General features: G+C 48.9%; 2 protein-coding genes across 3 annotated transcripts in view; one reads left to right on the top strand and one right to left on the bottom strand.

The window, feature by feature from the left end:
- LOC147087077 (myelin protein P0-like) overlaps positions 1 to 27,500 on the bottom strand; it is a 110,447-nt gene that overhangs the window by 23,066 nt on the left and 59,881 nt on the right. The gene's annotated exons all lie outside the window — the stretch shown is intronic.
- Positions 1 to 27,500, top strand: part of LOC147087078 (myelin protein P0-like) — an 80,713-nt gene that overhangs the window by 13,681 nt on the left and 39,532 nt on the right. For both annotated transcript variants that reach the window (XM_085978194.1, XM_085978191.1), the window contains one exon: positions 938 to 1,088. In XM_085978194.1, the coding sequence (XP_085834320.1) occupies positions 938 to 1,026 (89 nt within the window). In that variant the 3' untranslated portion in view covers positions 1,027 to 1,088. The remainder of the gene's footprint in view (positions 1 to 937; positions 1,089 to 27,500) is intronic.

Raw genomic sequence — 27,500 nt, forward strand, 5'->3', positions numbered from 1 at the left:
GATGTTTGAGACGAGAGAGGTTAAAACCATCAGTCACAGCTTCCAGAGCACGGGAGATTTGATTTGGGAAAAGGAATATAAATGCTGTACAGCCAATTAAATCGCAGTGGGCTGTTCATGGCAGTTCAAAGGTTAGGATCACTCTCAATCAACTCTTTCTCTGTTTCTCTCTCTGTCTCTCTCTATCTCTCTCTCTGTCTCTCTCTCTCTCTCTCTCTCTCTGTCTCTCTGTCTCTGTCTCTCTCGCTGTCTCTCTGTCTGTCTCTCTCTCTCTGTCTCTCTGTCTCTCTCTCTCTCTGTCTCTCTCGCTGTCTCTCTCTCTCTCTCTCTCTCTCTGTCTCTCTCTCTCTCTCTCTCTCTCTCCCTCTCCCTCTTTGTCTCTCTCTCCGTCTCTCTCTCCCCCTCTCTGTCTCCGTGTCTCTCTCTCTCACTCTCTCTGTTTCTTTCTCTCTCTCTCTGTCTCTCTGCCTCTCTCGGTCTCGCTCTCTGTCTCTCTCTCTCTGTCTTGCTCTCTGTCTCGTTCTCTCTCTCTGTCTGTCTGTCTCTCTCTGTCTCTCTCACTCTCTGTCTCTCTCTCCCTCTCTCTCTGTCTCATTCTCTCTCTCTGTCTGTCTCTCTCTCTCTCTGTCTCTCTCTTTCTCTCTGTTTCTGTCTCTCTCTCTGTCTCTCTCTCTCTCTCTGTCTCTCTGTCTCTCTCTCTCTCTGTCTCTCTCCCTCTCTCTCTCTGTCTCTCTCTCTCTCTCTGTCTCTCTCCCTCTCTCACTGTCTCTCTCTCTCTCTGTCTCTCCCTCTCTCTCTGTCTCTCTCGCTGTCTCTCTCTCTCTCTGTCTCTCTCCCTCTCTCTCTCTGTCTCTCTCTCTCTCTATGTCTCTCTCTCACTCTGTTTCTGTCTCTCTCTCTCTCTATGTCTCTCTCTCTCTCCCTCTGTCTCTCTCAGGTTCTGGAAATCTGGGAAGCTCCAGTTCCAAAACGAAAGTCGCCTCCTCATTTGCGGCCAGGATCAAACAGACCGGAAACAAGATCTAGTCCAAGAGGAGAATCGAGAGGAAAGTCCCAGGGAACAACCGTCCATCGCCTGCTGAAATCGAGTGAGTGCTAAGAGGGAATATTGGCCAAGGCACCGGGGAGAACTCCCTCTACTCTTCTTCCAACAGTGTCAGGAGACGGCAGACGGGGCCTCGGTTTAACGTCTCATCTGAAACACGGCACCTCCAACAGTGCAGCACTCCCTCAGTACTGCCCCTCCGACAGTGCGGCGTTCCCTCAGTACTGCCCCGCCGACAGTGCGGCGCTCCCTCAGTACTGCCCCACCGACAGTGCGGCGCTCTCTCAGTACTGCCCCCTCCGACAGTGCGGCGCTCCCTCAGTACTGCCCCTCCGACAGTGCGGCGCTCCCTCAGTACTGCCCCGCCGACAGTGCGGCGTTCCCTCAGTACTGCCCCGCCGACAGTGCGGCGCTCCCTCAGTACAGCCCCACCGACAGTGCGGCGCTCTCTCAGTACCGCCCCTCCGACAGTGCGGCGCTCCCTCAGTACAGCCCCTCCGACAGTGCGGCGCTCCCGCAGTACTGCCCCTCCGACAGTGCGGTGCTCCCTCAGTACTGCCCTTCCGACAGTGCGGTGCTCCCTCAGTACCGCCCCTCCGACAGTGCGGTGCTCCCTCAGTACTGCCCCTCCGACAGTGCGGCGTTCCCTCAGTACTGCCCCGCCGACAGTGCGGCGCTCCCTCAGTACTGCCCCACCGACAGTGCGGCGCTCCCTCAGTACTGCCCCTCGACAGTGCAGCGCTCCCTCAGTACTGTCTCTCCGACAGTGCGGCGCTCCCTCAGTACCGCCCCTCCGACAGTGCAGCGCTCCCTCAGTACCGCCCCTCCGACAGTGCGGCGCTCCCTCAGTACCGCCCCTCCGACAGTGCGGCGCTCCCTCAGTACTGCCCCTCCGACAGTGCGGCGCTCCCTCAGCACTGCCCCTCCGACAGTACGGCGCTCCCTCAGTACTGTCTCAACGACAGTGCGGCACTCCCTCAGTACTGCCCCTCAGTACAAAAGGTAAATCATGCTTGACTAATCTACTGGAATTTTTTGAGGATGTAACTGGTAAAATAGATAAGGGAGAACCAGTGGATGTGGTGTATCTGGACTTTCAGAAGGCTTTCGATAAGGTCCCACATAAGAGATTAGCGTGCAAAATTAAGGCACATGGGATTGGGGGCAAGGTATTGACTTGGATAGAGAACTGTTTGGCGGACAGAAAGCAAAGAGTTGGAATAAACGGGTCGTTTTCTGAGTGGCAGGCAGTGACTAGTGAGGTACCGCAAGGATCGGTCCTAGGACCCCAGCTGTTCACAATATATATTAATGATCTGGACGAGGGAATTGGATGTAATATCTCCAAATTTGCAGACGACACAAAGCTGGGTGGGAGGGTAAGCTGTGAGGAGGATGTCGTGAAACTCTAGTACGATTTGGACAGATTGGGTGATTGGGCAGAAACATGGCAAATGCACTATAATGTGGATAAATGTGAGGTTATCCACTTTGGTGGCAAAAACAGGAAGGCAGATTATTATTTGAATGGCAATAGATTGGGAGAAGGGGAAGTGCAAAGAGACCTGGGTGTCCTTGTGCACCAGTCGCTGAAGGTAAGCATGCAGGTGCAGCAGGCGGTTAAGAAGGCAAATGGTATGTTGGCCTTCGTAGTGGGAGGATTCGAGTACAGGAACAAGGATGTCTTGCTGCAGTTGTACAGGGCCTTGGTGAGACCACACCTTGAGTATTGTGTGCAGTTTTGGTCGCCTTACCTGAGGAAGGATGTTCTTGCCATGGAGGGAGTGCAGCGAAGATTCACCAGGCTGATACCTGGGATGGCAGGAATGACGTATGAGGAGAGATTGTGTCGATTTGACTTATACTCACTGGAGTTTAGAAGAATGAGAGGGGATCTCATTGAAACTTATAAAATTCTAACAGGACTAGACAGACTAGATGCAGGAAGGATGTTCCCGATGGTCGGGGAGTCCAGAACCAGGGGTCACAGTCTAAGGATAAGGGGTAAGTCATTTAGGACTGAGATGAGGAGGAATTTCTTCACCCAGAGAGTGGTGAACCTGTGGAATTCTCTACCACAGAGGGCGGTGGAGGCCAGTTCATTAAATATATTCAAGAAAGAGTTAGATATATTTCTTAAGGCTAAAGGGATCAAGGGATATGGGGAGAAGGCAGGGACAGGGTACTGAGTTTGGATGATCAACCATGATCACATTGAATGGCGGAGCAGGCTCGAGGGGCCGAATGGCCTCCTCCTGCTCCTATCTTCGATGTTTCTATGTTAAATTGGTTGTCAATTTACTTAAACAACATTGACAGACTTGCTATCATACAGCACCATTCATGACATCAGGCCATTCCAAAGTAGTCACTGTTGGAATGTGGGAAACGCAGCAGCCAATTTGCGCACAGCAAGCTCCCACAAACTGCAACGTGTTAATGACCAGATCATTTGGTTTAGTGATGTTGATAGAGGGATAAATATTGGCCCCAGGACACCGGGGAGACCTCCCCTGCTATTCTTCAGTGGGATCTTTTATGTCCACCCGAGAGGGCAGTCGGGGCCTCGGTTTAACGTTTCGTCCCGGAACTCCCTCCCTAACAGCACTGTGGGAGCACCTTCACCACACGGACTGCAGCGGTTCAAGAAGGCGGCTCACCACCACCTTCTCGAGGGCAATTAGGGATGGGCTTTGACAGCGACCCCCACAACCCATAAACGAATTTTAAAAAATTCCGAAACACAACCCCTCCGACTGTGCAGCACTCCCTCAGTACTGCCCCTCCGACAGTGCGGCGCTCCCTCAGTACTGCCCCTCCGACAGTGCAGCGCTCCCTCAGTACTGCCCCTCCGACAGCATGGCACTCCCTCAGTACTGCCCATCCGACAGTGCGGCGCTCCCTCAGCACTGCCCCTCTGACAGTGCGGCGCTCCCTCAGTACCGCCCCTGCGACAGTGCGGCACTCACTCAGTACTGCCCCTCCCACAGTGCGGCGCTCCCTCAGTACTGCCCCTCCGACAGTGCAGCGCTCCCTCAGTACTGCCCCTGCAACAGTGCGGCGCTCCCTCAGTACTGCCCCTCCGACAGTGCAGCGCTCCCTCAGTACTGCCCCTGCAACAGCGTGGCACTCCCTCAGTACTGCCCCTCTGACAGTGCGGCGCTCCCTCAGTACTGCCGCTGCAACAGCGTGGCACTCCCTCAGTACTGCCCCTCTGACAGTGCGGCGCTCCCTCAGTACTGCCCCTCTGACAGTGCGGCGCTCCCTCAGTACTGCCCCTCCCACAGTGCGGCGCTCCCTCAGTACTGCCCCTCCAACAGTGCGGCACTCACTCAGTACTGTCCCTCCGACAGTGCAGCTCTCCCTCAGTACTGCCATTCTGACAGTGCGGCGCTCCCTCAGTACCGCCCCTCCGACAGTGCGGCGCTCCCTCAGTACTGCCCCTCCGACAGCGTGGCGCTCCCTCAGTACTGCCCCTCTGACAGTGCGGCGCTCCCGCAGTACTGCCCCTCCGACAGCGCGGCGCTCCCTCAGTACTGCCCCTCCCACAGTGCGGCGCTCCCTCAGTACTGCCCCTCCGACAGTGCGGCGCTCCCTCAGTACTGCCCCTCCCACAGTGCTATTCTGTACAATATACACACGGGCTGCTATTCTCTATAATATACACAGGGGCTGCTATTCTCTATAATATACACAGGAGCTACTATTCTCTATAATATACACAGGGGGCTGCTATTCTCTATAATATACACAGGGGCTGCTATTCTCTATAATATACACAGGAGCTGCTATTCTCTATAATATACACAGGGGCTGCTATTCTCTATAATATACACAGGAGCTGCTATTCCCTATAATATACACAGGGGCTGCTATTCTCTATAATATACACAGGAGCTACTATTCTCTATAATATACACAGGGGCTGCTATTCTCTATAATATACACAGGGGCTGCTATTCTCTATAATATACACAGGAGCTGCTATTCTCTATAATATACACAGGGGCTGCTATTCTCTATAATATACACAGGGGCTGCTATTCTCTATAATATACACAGGGGCTGCGATTCTCTATAATATACACAGGGGCTGCTATTCTCTATAATATACACAGGAGCTGCTATTCTCTATAATATACACAGGGGCTGCTATTCTCTATAATATACACAGGGGTTGCTATTCTCTATAATATACACAGGGGCTGCTATTCTCTATAATATACACAGGGGCTGCTATTCTCTATAATATACACAGGGACTGCTATTCTCTATAATATACACAGGGGCTGCTATTCTCTATAATATACACAGGGGCTGCTATTCTCTATAATATACACAGGAGCTGCTATTCTCTATAATATACACAGGGGCTGCTATTCTCTATAATATACACAGGAGCTGCTATTCTCTATAATATACACAGGAGCTGCTATTCTCTATAATATACACAGGGGCTGCTATTCTCTATAATATACACAGGGGCTGCTATTCTCTATAATATACACAGGAGCTACTATTCTCTATAATATACACAGGGGGCTGCTATTCTCTATAATATACACAGGGGCTGCTATTCTCTATAATATACACAGGGGCTGCTATTCTCTATAATATACACAGGAGCTGCTATTCTCTATAATATACACAGGGGCTGCTATTCTCTATAATATACACAGGGGCTGCTATTCTCTATAATATACACAGGAGCTGCTATTCTCTATAATATACACAGGGGCTGCTATTCTCTATAATATACACAGGAGCTGCTATTCCCTATAATATACACAGGGGCTGCTATTCTCTATAATATACACAGGAGCTGCTATTCCCTATAATATACACAGGGGCTGCTATTCTCTATAATATACACAGGAGCTACTATTCTCTATAATATACACAGGGGCTGCTATTCTCTATAATATACACAGGGGCTGCTATTCTCTATAATATACACAGGGGCTGCTATTCTCTATAATATACACAGGGGCTGCTATTCTCTATAATATACACAGGGGCTGCTATTCTCTATAATATACACAGGGGCTGCTATTCTCTATAATATACACAGGGGCTGCTATTCTCTATAATATACACAGGGGCTGCTATTCTCTATAATATACACATGGGCTGCTATTATCTATAATATACACAGGAGCTGCTATTCTCTATAATATACACAGGAGCTGCTATTCTCTATAATATACACAGGGGCTGCTATTCTCTATAATATACACAGGGGCTGCTATTCTCTATAATATACACAGGAGCTGCTATTCTCTATAATATACACAGGGGCTGCTATTCTCTATAATATACACAGGAGCTGCTATTCTCTATAATATACACAGGGGCTGCTATTCTCTATAATATACACAGGAGCTGCTATTCTCTATAATATACACAGGGGCTGCTATTCTCTATAATATACACAGGGGCTGCTATTCTCTATAATATACACAGGGGCTGCTATTCTGTATAATATACACAGGGGCTGCTATTCTCTATAATATACACAGGGGCTGCTGTTCTCTATAATTTACACAGGGGCGGCTATTCTCTATAATATACACAGGGGCTGCTATTCTCTATAATATACACAGGAGCTGCTATTCTCTATAAAATACACAGGGGCTGCTATTCTCTATAATATACACAGGGGCTGCTATTCTCTATAATAAACACAGGGGCTGCTATTCTCTATAATATACACAGGGCCTGCTATTCTCTATAATATACACAGGGGCTGCTATTCTCTATAATATACACAGGAGCCGCTATTCTCTATAAAATACACAGGGGCTGCTATTCTCTATAATATACACAGAGGCTGCTATTCTCTATAATATACACAGGGGCTGCTATTCTCTATAATATACACAGGAGCTGCTATTCTGTATAATATACACAGGGGCTGCTATTCTCTATAATATACACAGGAGCTGCTATTCTCTATAATATACACAGGGGCTGCTATTCTCTATAATATACACAGGAGCTGCTATTCTCTATAAAATACACAGGGGCTGCTATTCTCTATAATATACACAGGGGCTGCTATTCTCTATAATATACACAGGAGCTGCTATTCTCTATAATATACACAGGGGCTGCTATTCTCTATAATATACACAGGGGCTGCTATTCTCTATAATATACACAGGAGCTGCTATTCTCTATAATATACACAGGGGCTGCTATTCTCTATAATATACACAGGGGCTGCTATTCTCTATAATATACACAGGGGCTGCTATTCTCTATAATATACACAGGGGATGCTATTCTCTATAATATACACAGGGGCTGCTATTCTCTATAATATACACAGGGGCTGCTATTCTCTATAATATACACAGGGTCTGCTATTCTCTATAATATACACAGGGGCTGCTATTCTCTATAATATACACAGGGGCTGCTATTCTCTATAATATACACAGGGGCTGCTATTCTCTATAATATACACAGGGGCTGCTATTCTCTATAATATACACAGGGGCTGCTATTCTCTATAATATACACAGGGGCTGCTATTCTCTATAATATACACAGGGGCTGCTATTCTCTAGAAAATACACAGGGGCTGCTATTCTCTATAATATACACAGGAGCTGCTATTCACTATAATATACACAGGGGCTGCTATTCTCTATAATATACACAGGGGCTGCTATTCTCTATAATATACACAGGGGCTGCTATTCTCTATAAAATACACAGGGGCTGCTATTCTCTATAATATACACAGAGGCTGCTATTCTCTATAATATACACAGGGGCTGCTATTCTCTATAAAATACACAGGGGCTGCTATTCTCTATAATATACACAGGAGCTGCTATTCTCTATAATATACACAGGGCTGCTATTCTCTATAATATACACAGGGGCTGCTATTCTCTATAATATACACAGGGGCTGCTATTCTCTATAATATACACAGGGGCTGCTATTCTCTATAATATACACAGGGACTGCTATTCTCTATAATATACACAGGCGTTGCTATTCTCTATAATATACACAGGAGCTGCTATTCTCTATAATATACACAGGGGCTGCTATTCTCTATAATATACACAGGGGCTGCTATTCTCTATAATATACACAGGGGCTGCTATTCCCTATAATACACACAGGAGCTGCTATTCTCTATAATATACACAGGGGCTGCTATTCTCTATAATATACACAGGGACTGCTATTCTCTATAATATACACAGGGGTTGCTATTCTCTATAATATACACAGGAGCTGCTATTCTCTAGAATATACACAGGGGCTGCTATTCTCTATAATATACACAGGGGCTGCTATTCTCTATAATATACACAGGGGCTGCTATTCTCTATAATATACACAGGAGCTGCTATTCTCTATAATATACACAGGGGCTGCTATTCTCTAATATACACAGGGGCTGCTATTCTCTATAATATACACAGGGGCTGCTATTCTCTATAATATACACAGGGGCTGCTATTCCCTATAATATACACAGGAGCTGCTATTCTCTATAATATACACAGGGGCTGCTATTCTCTATAATATACACAGGGGCTGCTATTCTCTATAATATACACAGGGGCTGCTATTCTCTATAATATACACAGGAGCTGCTATTCTCTATAATATACACAGGGGCTGCTATTCTCTATAATATACACAGGGGCTGCTATTCTCTATAATGTACACAGGAGCTGCTATTCTCTATAATATACACAGGAGCTGCTATTCTCTATAATATACACAGGGGCTGCTATTCTCTATAATATACACAGGGGCTGCTATTCTCTATAATATACACAGGGGCTGCTATTCCCTATAATATACACAGGAGCTGCTATTCTCTATAATATACACAGGGGCTGCTATTCTCTATAATATACACAGGGGCTGCTATTCTCTATAATATACACAGGGGCTGCTATTCTCTATAATATACACAGGGGCTGCTATTCTCTATAATATACACAGGAGCTGCTATTCTCTACAATATACGCAGGAGCTGCTATTCTCTATAATATACACAGGGGCTGCTATTCTCTATAACATACACAGGGGCTGCTATTCTCTATAATATACACAGGGGCTGCTATTCTCTATAATATACACAGGGGCTGCTATTCTCTATAATATACACAGGGGCTGCTATTCTCTATAATATACACAGGGGCTGCTATTCTCTATAATATACACAGGGGCTGCTATTCTCTATAATATACACAGGGGCTGCTATTCTCTATAATATACACAGGGGCTGCTATTCTCTATAATATACACAGGGGCTGCTATTCTCTGTAATATACACAGGGGCTGCTATTCTCTATAATATACACAGGGGCTGCTATTCTCTATAATATACACAGGGGCTGCTATTCTCTATAATATACACAGGAGCTGCTATTCTCTATAATATACACAGGGGCTGCTATTCTCTATAATATACACAGGGGCTGCTATTCTCTATAATATCCACAGGGGCTGCTATTCTCTATAATATACACAGGGGCTGCTATTCTCTATAATATACACAGGGGCTGCTATTCTCTATAATATACACAGGGGCTGCTATTCTCTATAATATACACAGGGGCTGCTATTCTCTATAATATACACAGGGGCTGCTATTCTCTATAATATACACAGGGGCTGCTATTCTCTATAATATACACAGGGGCTGCTATTCTCTATAATATACACAGAGCTGCTATTCTCTATAATATACACAGGAGCTGCTTTTCTCTATAATATACACAGGAGCTGCTATTCTCTATAATATACACAGGAGCTGCTATTCTCTATAATATACACAGGAGCTGCTATTCTCTATAATATACACAGGAGCTGCTATTCTCTATAATATACACAGGGTCTGCTATTCTCTATAATATACACAGGGGCTGCTATTCTCTATAATATACACAGGGGCTGCTATTCTCTATAATATACACAGGGGCTGCTATTCTCTATAATATACACAGGAGCTGCTATTCTCTATAATATACACAGGGGCTGCTATTCTCTATAATATACACAGGGGCTGCTATTCTCTATAATATACACAGGGGCTGCTATTCTCTATAATATACACAGGGGCTGCTATTCTCTATAATATACACAGAGGCTGCTATTCTCTATAATATACACAGGAGCTGCTATTCTCTGTAGTATACACAGGAGCTGCTATTCTCTATAATATACACAGGGGCTGCTATTCCCTATAATATACACAGGGGCTGCTATTCTCTATAATATACACAGGGGCTGCTATTCTCTATAATATACACAGAGGCTGCTATTCCCTATAATATACACAGGGGCTGCTATTCTCTATAATATACACAGGGGCTGCTATTCTCTATAATATACACAGAGACTGCTATTCTCTATAATATACACAGGAGCTGCTATTCTCTATAATATACACAGGAGCTGCTATTCCCTATAATATACACAGGGGCTGCTATTCTCTATAATATACACCGGGGCTGCTATTCTCTATAATATACACAGGGGCTGCTATTCTCTCTAATATACACAGGGGCTGCTATTCTCTATAATATACACAGGGGCTGCTATTCTCTATAATATACACAGGGGCTGCTATTCTCTATAATATACACAGGGGCTGCTATTCTCTATAATATACACAGGAGCTGCTATTCTCTATAATATACACAGGGGCTGCTATTCTCTATAATATACACAGAGCTGCTATTCTCTATAATATACACGGGCTGCTATTCCCTATAATATACACAGGGGCTGCTATTCTCTATAATATACACAGGGGCTGCTATTCTCTATAATATACACAGGGGCTGCTATTCTCTATAATATACACAGGGGCAGCTATTCTCTATCATATACACAGGGGCTGCTATTCTCTATAATATACACAGGGGCTGCTATTCTCTATAATATACACAGGAGCTGCTATTCTCTATAATATACACAGGGGCTGCTATTCCCTATAATATACACAGGGGCTGCTATTCTCTATAATATACACAGGGGCTGCTATTCTCTATAATATACACGGGAGCTGCTATTCTCTATAATATACACAGGGGCTGCTATTCTCTATAATATACACAGGGGCTGCTATTCCCTATAATATACACAGGGGCTGCTATTCTCTATAATATACACAGGGGCTGCTATTCCCTATAATATACACAGGGGCTGCTATTCTCTATAATATGCATAGGACGGATCAGTTAGGAGTGCAGTGAGATGGGCTTCGATGGGAGTGTTAGGAGTTCATGGGGAGTGGCTCCGATGGGCTGAATGATCTATTATTTTCTCTTAGATCAGCGTTTGGGGAACAATGGAGATTTGTCATTCTTAAGATGCCGAGAGTCCTCTGCATTTTCTCGCATCTGAAGTCCATTGTTCTCACCCAGCTGTCGAAAGGAATTCAAAAATAGCGAGAGAGAGAGAGCGAAAGAAAGAGAGAGCGAGAGAAAGAGAGAGGGACAGAGATAGAGACAGAGAGAGGGACAGAGATAGGGAGACAGAGAGAGACAGACCGACAGACAGAGAGAGCGAAAGAGAGAGAGAAAGTTAAACTCCTTACAGCATGCAGGTACAGTAAGCAATTAGGAAGGCAAATGGTATGTTGGCCTTTATTGCGAGGGGGGTTGGAGTTCAAGCATAAGGAAGTCTTGCTACAATTATACAGGGCCTTGGTGAGACCACACCTGGAGTACTGTGCACAGTTTTGATCTCCTTGTCTAAGGAAGGATATGCTTGCCTTGGAGGCAGTGCAACGAAGGTTCACCAGACTGATTCCTGGCAAGAGAGACTTGTCCTATGAGGAGCGATTGAGTAGACTGGGCCTATACTCTCTAGAGTTTAGAAGAATGAGAGGTGATCTCATTGAAACATATAAGATTCTGAGGGGGATTGACAGGGTAGATGCTGAGAGGCTGTTTCCCCCTGGCTGGGGAGTCTAGAACTAGGGGGCAAAGTCTCAGAATAAGGGGTCGGCCATTTAGGACTGAGATGAGGAGGAATTTCTTCACTCAGAGGGTGGTGAATCTTTGTAATTCTCTACCCCAGAGGGCTGTGGAGGCTCAGTCATTGAGAATATTCAAGGACTCCAGGGGAATCAAGTGAGAGTGGAGATGAGGCAGAAGATCAGCCATGATCTCATCGAATGGCGGAGCAGGCTCGAAGGCCTCTCTTCTCTTAGGCCGTCCCTCGGAACCGAGGATGACTTGCTTCCACATTAAAAATGAGTTCTCAGGTGACCGATGAGTCCAGTGCGGGACCTACAGGGGGAGGCATTGGGTGAGTAGCGCCACCTGTTAGCGCCTAAAGAGGCAGTCAGTGGCGGTAGCGCCACTGGCTGCGCCTCCCGCGATATTCAGCAGGGGCGCTAATGGTGGCGTTAGCCTTTTTGCGCTGCGCCGCCACCGATGACGTCATCGGTGTGCGCGGCGCCCCATTCGCGCCCCGATCGCGATATTTGGTAGGGAACGCCGCTGTATCGCCGTTCGCCGGTTCACGGGGCCTTGCTGCGCTGGCAGAGGCGCAAGTTAAGGTGGAGGTGTGGGGCGGCCGCCTGCCAGCACCTCCGTCCCCGGCCTCCTGGTCGCACCCCGCCCCCCCCGCGGCATTGCCAGCTGTTTCCCGAGAGCCCGGCACTTCTCCTTGGTGCCCGGCACTTCTCCTTGGTGCCGGGCTCTTTTGCCGGCATTCGCGATCGGGGCGCGCGCTGCTGCAGGCCCCTCCCCTTTAACAGTGGGAGGCAGGCCTGCAGTACCACAGCGTGCTGCGGCGCGTAGCGCTGCGAAATTCACTTTCAGCGCCCTGAGAGGGACGCGGAGCGCCTCGAGCCGCGCCCCGTCTCCCTCTAGGGGCACTTCAACTGAATTTGCGGCGATCGCTAATGCGCCGATCGCGGCGCAAATTCCAGCGCCCAGGCGAACTTTGCGCCGCTTGGGCGCCTCAGGCCAATTTCTAGGCCACAGTCTCTGTCACAGGTGGGGCAGACGGTGGTTGAAGGGGCGGGCGGGTGGGGTGCTTGGGTTGACGTGCGCTCCCTGCACTTGCCTTCCCGCTTGCTCCCGGCGAAGAGACTCGAGGTGTGCGGCGCCTTCCCGGATGCTTCTCCTCCACTTTGTGCGGTCTTGGGCCAGGGATTCCCAGGTGTCGGTGGGGGATGTTACACTTTTTCCAAGGAGGCTTTGAGGGTGTCCTTGAAGCGTTTCCTCTGCCCACCTGGGGCTCTCTTGCCGTGTCGGAGCTCCGAGTAGAGCGCTTGTTTTGAGAGTCTCGTATCGGGCATGCGGACAATGTGGCCTGTCCATCGGAGCTGATCGAGCGTGGTCAAAGCTTCGATGCAGGGGATGTTGCCCTGAGCGAGAACACCGACGTTGGTGCGCCTATCCTGCCAATGGATTTGCAGGATCTTGCGGAGGCAGCGTCGGTGGTACCTCTCCAGTACTTTGAGGTGCCTGCTGTACATGGTCCATGTCTCTGAGGCATACAGCAGGGTGGGTATCGCTGCTGCTCTGTAGACCATGAGCTTAGTGCCGGGTTTGAGGTCCTGGTCTTCAAACATTCTCTTCCTCAGGCGACCGAAGGCTGCACTGGCACACTGAAGGCAGTGTTGGACTTCGTCATCGATGTCTGCCCTTGTTACATAGAAACATAGAAGATAGGAGCAGGAGTAGGCCATTCGGCCCCTCGAGCCTGCTCCGCCATTCAATGAGATCATGGCTGATCATCCAAATTCAGTACCCTGTCCCTGCCTTCTCCCCATATCCCTTGATCCCCTTAGCCTTAAGAAATATATCCAACTCTTTCTTGAATATATTTAATGAATTGGCCTCCACCGCCCTCTGTGGCAGAGAATTCCACAGGTTCACCACTCTCTGGGTGAAGAAATTCCTCCTCATTTCAGTCCTAAATGGCTTACCCCTTATCCTTAGACTATGACCCCTGGTTCTGGACTCCCCGGCCATCCGAAACATCCTTCCTGCATCTAGTCTGTCCAGGCCTGACAGAATTTTATAGGTTTCGATGAGATCCCCTCTCAATCTTCTAAACTCCAGTAAGTATAAGCCCAATCGACACAATCTCTCCTCATACGTCATTCCTGCCATCCCTGGTGAATCTTCGCTGCACTCCCTCCATGGCAAGAACGTCCTCCCTCAGATAAGGTGACCAAAACTGCACACAATACTCAAGGTGCGGTCTCACCAAGGCCCTGTACAACTGTAGCAAGACATCCTTGTTCCTGTACTCGAACCCTCTTGCTACGAAGGCCAACATACCATTTGCCTTCTTAACCGCCTGCTGCACCTGCATGCTTACCTTCAGCGACTGGTGCACAATAACACCCAGGTCTCTTTGCACTTCCCCTTCTCCCAATCTATTGCCATTCAAATAATAATCTGCCTTCCTGTTTTTGCCACCAAAGTGGATAACCTCACATTTATCCACATTATAGTGCATTTGCCATGTTTCTGCCCAATCACCCAACCTGTCCAAATCATACTGGAGTTTCACGACATCCTCCTCACAGCTTACCCTCCCACCCAGCTTTGTGTCGTCTGCAAATTTGGAGATATTACATCCAATTCCCTCGTCCAGATCATTAATATATATTGTGAATAGCTGGGGTCCTAGGACCGATCCTTGTGGTACCCCACTAGTCACTGCCTGCCACTCGGAAAACGACCCGTTTATTCCAACTCTTTGCTTTCTGTCCGCCAACCAGTTCTCTATCCAAGTCAATACCTTGCCCCCAATCCCATGTGCCTTAATTTTGCACGCTAATCTCTTAGTAGGCTCCCCAGGTATGGAAAGTGGTCCACGTTGTCCAAGGCCTTGTCGTGGATTTTGATAATCAGGGGGCAGTACTGTGTGGCGGGGACAGGTTGGTAGAGGACCTTTGTCTTACGGATGTTTAGTGTAAGGCCCATGCTCTCGTACGCTTCGGTGAAGGTGTTGACGATGGTTTGGAGTTGATCTTACTGAATGGTCAAATGTAAGAAATCACACAACACCAGGTTATAGTCCAACAGCTTTATTTGAAATCACAAGCTTTCGGAGCGCTGCTCCTTCGTCAGGTGAAGTAGAGAGATGCATAAAGACACAGTTTATATAGTCAGAGAATACTGTCAGATGTTTACAGGTAATCTTTCTAACTGCCATTTATCACACCTCAGCAGAGAGATAATCACAGCAATCAAAGGTGTGAATGGTGTCCAAACAGGTCAGTCAGGAAAACATTACAAAGAACAATGAGGTGGGGTCACAAGGGGTCAAATGTTGCAGATGCTGGGGTCTGTATGAAAAACAAAAAAACAGACAAAAAACATTTTTTTTTGCTGGAAATCACAGCAGGTCCGGCCGCATCTGTGTGGAGAGAACAAGCCAACGATGACTCGAGTCTGGATGACCCTACGTCAGGTGGGGTTACATGTAGCGTGACATGAACCCAAGATCCCGGTTGAGGCCATCCTCATGAGTGCAGAACTTGGCTATCAGCTTCTGCTCTACGATTTTGCATTGTCGTGTGTCTCGAAAACCGCCTTGGAGAATGCTTACCCGAAGATCTGAGGCTGAATGTCCTTGACTGCTGAAGTGTTCCCCGACTGGGAGGGAACACTCCTGCCTGGCGACTGAATGGTGGAGCAGTTTCGAGGGGCCGAATGGCCGACACCTGCTCCTATTCCTTATGATCTCACACACACCACAGAAAGACTTGCAGTACCATCTCACATCTCACACACACCCCACACAGAGCATGCCAGGAGCAGCACCAGGCGTACCTAAAAATGAGGTGTCAACCTGGGGAAGCTGCAACACGGGACCACGTGCGTGCTAAAAAGCGGAAAGCAGCATGCTATAGACAGGGCTAAGCGATCCCACAGCCAACGGATCAGATCAAAGAGAGAGAGACAGAGATAGAGACAGAGAGAGTGACAGAGATAGAGAGACAGAGAGAGACAGACAGACAGAGCGAAAGAGAGAGACAGAGAGAGAGAGAAAGTTAAACTCCATACAGCATGCAGGTACAGTAAGCAATTAGGAAGGCAAATGGTATGTTGGCTCCTGGCATGCTCTGTGTGGGGTGTGTGTGAGATGTGCGATGGTACTGCAAGTCTTTCTGTGGTGTGTGTGAGAAATAGGAGCAGGTGTCGGCCATTCGGCCCCTCGAAACTGCTCCACAATTCAGTAAGATCATGGCTGATCAACTCCAAACCATCGTCAACACCTTCACCGAAGCGTACGAGAGCATGGATCAAAGCTCTGCAGTCCTGCCACACCCGGTCGTGAATGGTGGCGGACCATTGGTTTCCATATTTAAGAAAAGATATACTTGCTCTCGAGGCAGTTCAGGGAAGGTTCACTCGGTTGATTCCGGAGATGAGGGGGTTGACGTATGAGGAAAGGTTGAGTAGGTTGGGCCTCTACTCATTGGAGTTCAGAAGAATGAGAGGCGATCTTTTCGAAACATATGTGAGGGGGCTTGATCGGGTGGATACGGTGAGGATGTTTCCACTGATGGGTGAGACTAGAACTAGGGGGCATAATCTTAGAATAAGGGGCTGCCCTTTCAAAACTGAGATGAGGAGAAACTTCTTCACTCAGAGGGTAGTAAATCTATGGAATTTGCTACCTCAGAGTGCTGTGGAAGCTGCGACATTAAATAAATTTAAAACGGAGACAGACAGTTTCCTAGCTGATAAGGGGATTAGGGGTTACGGGGAGAGGGCAGGGAAGTGGACGTGAGTCTAGGTTCGGATCAGCCATGATCCTATTGAATGGCGGAGCAGGCCCGAGGGGCCGTATGGCCTACTCCTGCTCCTACTTCTTATGTTCTTATTAAACAACTAACAGGAGGAGGAGGCTCCATGAATATCCCCATCCTCAATGATGGTGGAGCCCAGCTCGTGAGTGCAAAAGACAAGGCTGAAGCGTTTGCAACCGTCTTCAGCCAGAAGTGACGAGTGGATGATCCATATCGGCCTCCTCCCGAGGTCCCCACCATGACAGAAGCCAGTCTTCAGCCAATTCGATTCACCCCACGTGATATCAAGAAACGGCTGAGCGCACTGGATACAGCAAAGGCTATGGGCCCCGACAACATCCCGGCTATCGTGCTGAAGACCTGTGCTCCAGAACTAGCCGTGCCTCTAGCCAAGCTGTTCCAGTACAGCTACAACACTGGCATCTACCCGACAATGTGGAAAACTGCCCAGGTATGTCCTGTCCACAAAAAGTAGGACAAATCCGACCCGGCCAATTACCGCCCCATCAGTCTACTCTCAATCATCAGCAAAGTGATGGAAGGTGTCATCGACAGTGCTATCAAGCGGCACTTACTCACCAATAACCTGCTCAATGATGCCCAGTTTGGGTTCCACCAGGACCACTCGGCTCCCGACCTCATTACAGCCTTGGTCCAAACATGGACAAAGGAGCTGAATTCCAGAGGTGAGGTCAGCGTGACTGCCCTTGACATCAAGGCAGCATTTGACCGAGTGTGGCATCAATGGGTATCAGGGGGAAAACGCTCCACTGGCTGGAGTCATACCTAGCACAAAGGAAGATGGTTGTGGTGGTTGGAGGTCAATCATCACTGCCGCGGGACATCGCTGCAGGAGTTCCTCCGGGCAGTGTCCTAGGCCCAACCATCTTCAGCTGCTTCATCAATGTCCTTCCCTCCAACATAAGGTCAGGAGTGGAGATGTTCGCTGATGACTGCACAGTGTTCCGTGCCATTCACAACTCCTCAGATAATGAAGCAGTCCATGCCCGCATGCAACAAGACCTGGACGACGTTCAGGCTTGTGCTGATAAGTGGCAGGTAACATTCGCGCCACACAAGTGCCAGGCAATGACTATCTCCAACAAGTGAGAGTCTAACCACCTCCCCTTGACATTCACCGACATTACCATCGCTGAATCCCCCACCATCAACATCCTGGGGGGTCACCATTGACCAGAAACTTAACTGGACCAGCCACATAAATACTGTGGCAACAAGAGCAGGTCAGAGGCTGGGTATTCTGCAGCGAGTGTCTCACCTCCTGACTCCCCAAAGCCTTTCCACCATCTACAAGGCACATGTCAGGAGTGTGATGGAATACTCTCCACTTGCCTGGATGAGTGCAGCTCCCAACAACACTCAAGAAACTCGACACCATCCAGGACAAAGCAGCCCGCTTGATTGGCACCCCATCCACCACCTTAAACATCCACTCCCTCCACCACCGGCACACCGTGGCTGCAGTGTGCACCATCTACAAGATGCACTGCAGCAACTCGCCAAGGCTTCTTCGGCAGCACCTCCCAAACCCGCGACCTCTTCCACCTAGAAGGACAAGGGCAGCAGGCGCGCGGGAACACCACCACCTCCAAGTTCCCCTCCAAGTCACACACCATCCTGACTTGGAAATATAATCGGTCGTTCCTTCATCGTCGCTGGGTCAAAATCCTGGAACTCCCTCCCTAACATCACTGTGGGAGCACCTTCGCCACACGGGACTGCAGCGGTTCAAGAAGGCGGCTCACCACCACCTTCTCAAGGGGCAACTAGGGATGGGCAATAAATGCTGGCCTTGCCAGCGATGCCCACACCCCATAAACGAATAAAAAAAGACTTGCATTTATATAGCAGCGCATGCCATCTCACGCAACCTATAGAAAGATCCCCTCAGTTGTGCTTTCTCTGTGACTGTTCATCTCTCTCTGTATCTGTCCATCTCGCTCTCTGTCTGTCTCTCTCTGTCTCTGTTTCTCCCTGTCTCTCTCTGTATTTTTCTCTCTCTCTCTCTCCCGCTCTTTCTGTCCCTCTCAGTCTTGCTTCAGTAGTGTCACTCTTTCGCCCCTCAGACAGAAGGCCGTGGGTTCGAGCCCCACTCTAGAGCCATCAGCCCCAACTCCAGGCCGACACTCCCCCATGCAGTGCTGAGGGAGCGCCGCACTGTCGGAGGGGCAGTACTGAGGGAGCGCCGCACTGTCGGAGGGGCTGTACTGAGGGAGCGCCGCACTGTCGGAGGGGCAGTACTGAGGGAGCGCCGCACTGTCGGAGGGGCAGTACTGAGGGAGCGCCGCACTGTCGGAGGGGCAGTACTGAGGGAGCGCCGCACTGTCGGAGGGGCAGTACTGAGGGAGCGCTGCATTGTCGGAGGGGCAGTACTGAGGGAGCGCCGCACTGTCGGAGGGGCAGTACTGAGGGAGCGCCGCACTGTCGGTGGGGCAGTACTGAGGGAGCGCCGCATTGTCCGAGGGGCAGTACTGAGGGAGCTCCGCACTGTCGGAGGGGCTGTACTGAGGGAGCGCCGCACTGTCGGAGGGGCAGTACTGAGGGAGCGCCGCACTGTCGGAGGGGCGGTACTGAGGGAGCGCCGCACTGTCAGAGGGGCAGTACTGAGGGAGCGCCGCACTGTCGGAGGGGCAGCACTGAGGGAGCGCTGCACTGTCGGAAGAGCCGTCTTTCGAACGAGACGTTAAACCGAGGCCCCGTCTGCCCTCTCAGGTAGACGTAAAAGATCCCAAGGCACTAAATCGAAGAAGAGCGGGGGGGAGTTCTCCCCAGTGTCCTGGGGCCAATATTTATCCCTCAACCAACATATCAAAAGCTGATGATCTGGTCATTATCTCATTGCTGTTTGTGGGAGCTTGTTGCGCGCAAATTGGGTGTCTACATTACAACAGTGACTACACTTCAAAAGTACTTCACTGGCTGTGAAGCACTACGGGATTTCCTGAAGTACTTTTCTCGTGCTTATTCACCAATCTTTGAAGGTGGTGGCAGTGCAAGTTGATAAGATGGTCAAGAAAGGGTATGGGATCTTTGGCTTTATTAATCGAGGCATTGAATTCCAAAGCAAGGGAGTCTTGCTAAACCTTTACAAATCTCTGGTTTAGCCCCAACTGGAGTATTGTGTCCAATTCTGGGCACCGCACTTTAGGAAGGATGTGGAGGCCTTGGAGAGGGTGCAGAGGAGATTGACCAGAATATTACCCGGGATGAGGGACCTCAGATACTTGGAGAGACTGGAGAAGCTGGGGTTGTTCTCCTTAGAGCAGAGAATGTAAAGAGGAGATTGACCAGAATGGTACCGGGGATGAGGGACTTCAGTTACGTGGAGAGACTGGAGAAGCTGGGGTTGTTCTCCTTAGAGCAGAGAAGGTTAAGGGGAGATTGACCAGAATGTTACCCGGGATGAGGGACCTCAGATACTTGGAGAGACTGGAGAAGCTGGGGTTGTTCTCCTTAGAGCAGAGAAGGTTAAGGGGAGATTGACCAGAATGGTTCTAGGGATGAGGGACTTCAGTTACGTGGAGAGACTGGAGAAGCTGGGATTGTTCTCCTTAGAGCAGAGAAGGTTAAGAGGAGATTGACCAGAATGGTACCAGGGATGAGGGACTTCAGTTACGTGGAGAAGCTGGGGTTGTTCTCCTTAGAGCAGAGAAGGTTAAGGGGAGATTGACCAGAATGGTTCCAGGGATGAGGGACTTCAGTTACGTGGAGGGACTGGAGAAGCTGGGGTTGTTCTCCTTAGAGCAGAGAACGTTAAGGGGAGATTGACCAGAATGGTTCCAGGGATGAGGGACTTCAGTTACGTGGAGAGACTGGAGAAGTTGGGGTTGTTCTCCTTAGAGCAGAGTAGGTTAAGGGGAGATTGATCAGAATGGTACCAGGGATGAGGGACTTCAGTTACGTGGAGAGACTGGAGAAGCTGGGGTTGTTCTCCTTAGAGCAGAGAAGGTTAAGGGGAGATTGACCAGAATGGTACCAGGGATGAGGGACTTCAGTTACGTGGAGAGACTGGAGAAGCTGGGGTTGTTCTCCTTAGAGCAGAGAAGGTTAAGGGGAGATTGACCAGAATGTTACCGGGGATGAGGGACTTCAGTTACATGGAGAGACTGGAGAAGCTGGGGTTGTTCTCCTTAGAGCAGAGATAGTTAAGGGGAGATTGATCCGAATGGTTCCAGGGATGAGGGACTTCAGTTACGTGGAGAGACTGGAGAAGCTGGGATTGTTCTCCTTCGAGCAGAGAAGGTTAAGCGGAGATTGATCAGAATGGTTCCAGGGATGAGGGACTTCAGTTACGTGGAGAGACTGGAGAAGCTGGGGTTGTTCTCCTTAGAGCAGAGAAGGTTAAGGGGGAGATTGACCAGAATGGTACCGGGGATGAGGGACTTCAGTTACGTGGAGAGACTGGAGAAGCTGGGATTGTTGATTGTTCTCCTTGGAGCAGAGAAGGTTAAGCGGAGATTGACCAGAATGGTACCAGGGATGAGGGACTTCCGTTACGTGGAGAGACTGGAGAAGCTGGGGTTGTTCTCCTTAGAGCAGACAAGGTTAAGAGGAGATTGATCAGAATGGTACCGGGGATGAGGAACTTCAGTGACGTGGAGAGACTGGAGAAGCTGGGGTTGTTCTCCTTAGAGCAGAGAAGGTTAAGGGGAGATTGACCAGAATGGTACCAGGGATGAGGGACTTCAGTTACGTGGAGAGACTGGAGAAGCTGGGGTTGTTCTCCTTAGAGCAGAGAAGGTTAAGGGGAGATTGACCAGAATGGTACCAGGGATGAGGGACTTCAGTTACGTGGAGAGACTGGAGAAGCTGGGGTTGTTCTCCTTAGAGCAGAAAAGGTTAAGGGGAGATTGACCAGAATGGTACCGGGGATGAGGGACTTCAGTTACGTGGAGAGACTGGAGAAGCTGGGGTTGTTCTCCTTAGAGCAGAGAAGGTTAAGGGGAGATTGACCAGAATGGTACCGGGGATGAGGGACTTCAGTTACGTGGAGAGACTGGAGAAGCTGGGGTTGTTCTCCTTAGAGCAGAGAAGGTTAAGGGGAGATTGACCAGAATGTTACCCGGGATGAGGGACCTCAGATACCTGGAGAGACTGGAGAAGCTGGGGTTGTTCTCCTTAGAGCAGAGAAGGTTAAGGGGAGATTGACCAGAATCGTACCAGGGATGAGGGACTTCAGTTACGTGGAGAGACTGGAGAAGCTGGGGTTGTTCTCCTTAGAGCAGAGAAGGTTAAGGGGAGATTGATCAGAATGGTTCCGGGGATTAGAGACTTCAGTTACGTGGAGAGACTGGAGAAGCTGGGGTTGTTCGCCTTAGAGCAGAGAAGGTTAAGGGGAGGTTGAGCAGAATGGTACCGGGGATGAGGGACTTCAGTTACGTGGAGAGACTGGAGAAGCTGGGGTTGTTCTCCTTAGAGCAGAGAAGGTTAAGAGGAGATTGATCAGAATGGTTCCGGGGATGAGAGACTTCAGTTACGTGGAGAGACTGGAGAAGCTGGAGTTGTTCGCCTTAGAGCAGAGAAGGTTAAGGGGAGATTGAGCAGAATGGTACCGAGGATGAGGGACTTCAGTTACGTGGAGAGACTGGAGAAGCTGGGGTTGTTCTCCTTGGAGCAGAGAAGGTTAAGGGGAGATTGACCAGAATGGTTCTAGGGATGAGGGACTTCAGTTACGTGGAGAGACTGGAGAAGCTGGGATTGTTCGCCTTAGAGCAGAGAAGGTTAAGAGGAGATTGACCAGAACGGTACCGGGGATGAGGGACTTCAGTTGCGTGCAGAGACTGGAGAAGCTGGGATTGTTCTCCTTAGAGCAGAGAAGGTTAAGAGGAGATTGACCAGAATGGTTCCAGGGATGAGGGACTTCAATTACGTGGAGAGACTGGAGGAGCTGGGATTGTTCTCCTTAGAGCAGAGAAGGTTAAGGGGAGATTGACCAGAATGGTACCAGGTATGAGGGACTTCAGTGACGTGGAGAGACTGGAGAAGCTGGGGTTGTTCTCCTTAGAGCAGAGAAGGTTAAGGGGAGATTGACCAGAATGGTACCAGGGCTGAGGGACTTCAGTTACGGGGAGAGACTGGAGAAGCTGGGGTTGTTCTCCTTAGAGCAGAGAAGGTTAAGGGGAGATTGACCAGAATGGTACCAGGGATGAGGAACTTCAGTGACGTGGAGAGACTGGAGAAGCTGGGGTTGTTCTCCTTAGAGCAGAGAAGGTTAAGGGGAGATTGACCAGAATGGTACCAGGGATGAGGGACTTCAGTGACGTGGAGAGACTGGAGAAGCTGGGATTGTTCTCCTTAGAGCAGAGAAGGTTAAGGGGAGATTGACCAGAATGGTTCCAGGGATGAGGGACTTCAGTGACGTGGAGAGACTGGAGAAGCTGAGGTTGTTCTCCTTGGAGCAGAGAATATTAAGAGGAGATTTGATAGAAGTGTTCAAAATTATGAAGGGTTTTGATAGAGTAAATAAGGAGAGACTGTTTCCAGTGTCAGGAGGGTCGGTGACCAGAGGACACAGATTAGAGATGAAGAATCAGAGTTGGTGAGATGAGGAGAATGTTTTTACGCAGCGAGTTGTTGTGATCTGGAATGCGCTGCCTGAAAGGGCGGTGGAAGCAGATTCAATAGTAACTTTCAAAAGAGAATTGGGTAAATACTTGAAGGGGAAAATTCGCAGGTCTGTGGGGAAAGAGCAGGGAGTGGGACTAATTGGAGAGCTCGGTCAACGGGCCGGCACGGACACGATGGGCCGAATGGCCACCCTCTGTGTTGTATCATTCTATAAATCTGTGATTCTCTCTGTCTCTCTCTCTCTCTGTCTCTCTCTCTCTCTCTCTGTCTCTGTCTCTCTTGCCATGGAGGGAGTGCAGCGAAGATTCACCAGGCTGATACCTGGGATGGCAGGAATGACGTATGAGGAGAGATTGGGTCGATTGGGCTTACACTCGCTGGAGTTTAGAAGAATGAGAGGGGATCTCATTGAAACTTATAAAATTCTAACAGGACTAGACAGACTAGATGCAGGAAGGATGTTCCCGATGGCGGGGGAGTCCAGAACCAGGGGTCACAGTCTAAGGATAAGGGGTAAGCCATTTAGGACAGAAATGAGGAGGAATTTCTTCACCCAGAGAGTGGGTGAACCTGTGGAATTCTCTACCACAGAGGGCAGTGGAGGCCAGTTCATTAAATATATTCAAGAAGGAGTTAGATATATTTCTTAAGGCTAAAGGCATCAAGGGATATGGGGAGAAGGCAGGGACAGGGTACTGAATTTGGATGATCAGCCATGATCTCATTGAATGGCGGAGCAGGCTCGAGGGGCCGAATGGCCTACTCCTGCTCCTATCTTCTATGTTTCTCTCTGTCTCTCTCTCTCTCTGTCTCTCTCTCTCCCTTTCTCTCTCTGCCTCTCTCTCTCTCTGTCTCTCTCTCCCTTTCTCTCTCTCTCTCTCTGTCTCTCTCTCTCTCTGTCTCTCTCTCTCCCTCTCTCTGTCTCTCCCTCTCTCTGTCCCTCTCTCTCTCTGTCTCTCTGTCTCTCTCGCTCTCTCTCTCTGTCTCTCTCTCTCTCTCTCTCTGTCTCTCTCTCTCTCTGTCTCTCTCTCTGTCTCTCTCTCTCTCTGTCTCTCTCGCTCTCTCTCTCTGTCTCTCTCTCTCTCTGTCTCTCTCGCTCTCTCTCTCTGTCTCTCTCTCTCTCTGTCTTTCTCTCTCTCTCTCTGTCTCTCTCTCTGTCTCTCTCTGCCTCTCTCTCTGTCTCTCTCTCTCTCTCTCTGTCTCTCTCTCTCTCTGTCTCTCTCGCTCTCTCTCTCTGTCTCTCTCTCTCTCTGTCTTTCTCTCTCTCTCTCTGTCTCTCTCTCTGTCTCTCTCTGCCTCTCTCTCTGTCTCTCTCTGTCTCTCTCTCTCTCTGCCTCTCTCTCTCTCCCTCTCTCTCTCTCTCTGTCAGAGACTGCTCTCAGGGCAGTTCTGTCGATGAATCGCGCTCATGCCTCGGCCGCTCTCCTCCCACCTTCTGTCCATTGTTTATGGTGAGATGAGACCCACTTTCGTGGCTGGAACACAGAAGGCCTGTATTGCCTTATGTTAATGTAGCAGCTCCGTGGGACTGTGCCATTTCAAACTCCTTATCCCACAGAATACTTGTCATATTCTCTCTTGTCCCCCCCGTTAACTGTTTGGCAGCGAGTGCTAAGCGAGCGGATCCCAGCTCCCAGAGTGGGGTGCTGAGCACCACTGACAGAGGGGGACCCCCTATTCCATTGCCAGACCCTCTCTCTTTCTCTCTCTGTCTCTCTCTCTCTTTCTGTCACTCTCTCTCTGTCTCTCTCTCTGTCACTCTCTCTCGCATTCATTTCAATTCAAATCGCTTTATTGGCATGACAAGGTACATCTTATGTTGCCAAAGCATCGAAAAACATTTATGGTTGAACACATAAACACAGATCTATCCATACAGTGTATAAACAGATATATCCCTGAGTGTATAAATATACATTCGTATAATTTATATATACTCTTATCTTAGATTTAATGGTTGTCCCTCTGTTTATGGCAAGCTGTAACATAGTGTGCCGCTAAGGTTACACAATTTCTCTCTTCCCCTAGTAGGTATGGGAGTTTTTGGTCGTCATTCAAAGTTCTGAATTCAGGGCATATTATTGTGAATTTTGGGTAGAAATTCTCCCTGATGCCCTGATATTTTCTACAAGCTGTGAGAAAGTGCATCTCTGTCTCCACCACTCCCTGACTGCAGTGAGAGCATATCCTGTCCTCTCTTGGCAGCCTGGTCTGCCTGTGTCTACCTTTTTCGATAGCCAGGCTATGCTCACTAAGTCTGTACCTTGTCAAGGTTTTTCTCAATTTGCTATCCTTTACCATGGTCAGGTAATCAGCCATGTTGTATTGTCTGTTTAGGGCCAAGTAGCAATTGAGTTTGTTTTGGGTTTTTGTTGTTTCTGCCCAATATGACAGATATTTTTCCTTTTGCTTAGTGACAATTGTGTTGGGTCGAATTCTCTGTGCTACGATGTCACTGTCCTGGCACTCTCTCTCTTTCTCTCTCTGTCTCTCTCTCTCTCTCTCTGTCACTCTCTCTCTGTCACTCTCTCTCGCACTCTCTCTGTCTCCACATTCTCTCCAGTGTCTGGGTAAAGAAATTTCTCCTGGACTCATAAGAACACAAAGACGTAGAAGCCGGAGTCGATCACAAGCCCCCTCGAGCCTGCTTCGCCATTCAACGAGATCACGGCTGATCGTCGGTGCAGCAGGCGGTTAAGAAGGCAAATGGTATGTTGGCCTTCGTAGCGAGAGGATTCGAGTACAGGAACAAGGATGTCTTGCTACAGTTGTACAGGGCCTTGGTGAGACCACACCTTGAGTATTGTGTGCAGTTTTGGTCGCCTTATCTGAGGAAGGACGTTCTTGCCATGGAGGGAGTGCAGCGAAGATTCACCAGGCTGATACCTGGGATGGCAGGAATGACGTATGAGGAGAGATTGGGTCGATTGGGCTTATACTCGCTGGAGTTTAGAAGAATGAGAGGGGATCTCATTGAAACTTATAAAATTCTAACAGGACTGGACAGACTAGATGCAGGAAGGATGTTCCTGATGGTCGGGGAGTCCAGAACCAGGGGTCACAGTCTAAGGATAAGGGGTAAGCCATTTAGGACAGAGATGAGGAGGAATTTCTTCACCCAGAGAGTGGTGAACCTGTGGAATTCTCTACCACAGAAGGCAGTGGAGGTCAATTCATTAAATATATTCAAGAAGGAGTTGGATATATTTCTTAAGGCTAAAGGGATCAAGGGATATGGGGAGAAGGCAGGGACCGGGTACTGAATTTGGATGATCAGCCATGATCTCATTGAATGGCGGAGCAGGCTCGAGAGGCCGAATGGCCGACTCCTGCTCCTATCTTCTGTGTTTCTATGATGAAGGGTCCCAGACTTTGCAGTCCTATCCGTTGATTCTCCTAAAGTCCAAAGATCTCAGCCTTGAATATACTCAATGACTGAGCCTCCACAGCCCTCTGGGGCAGAGAATTCCAAAGATTCACCGCCCTCTGAGTGAAGAAATTCCTCCTCATCTCAGTCCTAAATGGCCGACCCCTTATCCTGAGACTGTGACCCCTGGTTCTAGGCTCCCCAGCCAAGGGGGAAACGTTCTCTCAGCATCTACCCTGTCAATCCACCTCAGAATTTTATAGGTTGGAGAAGCTGGGGTTGTTCTCCTTAGAGCAGAGAAGGTTAAGGGGAGATTGACCAGAATGGTACCAGGGATGAGGGACTTCAGTTACGTGGAGAGACTGGAGAAGCTGGGGTTGTTCTCCTTAGAGCAGAGAAGGTTAAGAGGAGATTGACCCGAATGGTACCAGGGATGAGGGACTTCAGTTACGTGGAGAGACTGGAGAAGCTGGGATTGTTCTCCTTAGAGCAGAGAAGGTTAAGGGGAGATTGACCCGAATGGTACCAGGGATGAGGGACTTCAGTTACGTGGAGAGACTGGAGAAGCTGGGGTTGTTCTCCTTAGAGCAGAGAAGGTTAAGGGGAGATTGACCAGAATGGTACCAGGGATGAGGGGCTTCAGTTATGTGGAGAGGCTGGAGAAGCTGGGATTGTTCTCCTTAGAGCAGAGAAGGTTAAGGGGAGATTGACCAGAATGGTAC

This window comes from Somniosus microcephalus, unplaced genomic scaffold (genome assembly GCF_052327205.1).
Source record: "Somniosus microcephalus isolate GS21.2 unplaced genomic scaffold, FLI_Smic_1.0 unresolved_chr6, whole genome shotgun sequence".
In the NCBI taxonomy this organism is placed as follows: domain Eukaryota; kingdom Metazoa; phylum Chordata; class Chondrichthyes; order Squaliformes; family Somniosidae; genus Somniosus; species Somniosus microcephalus.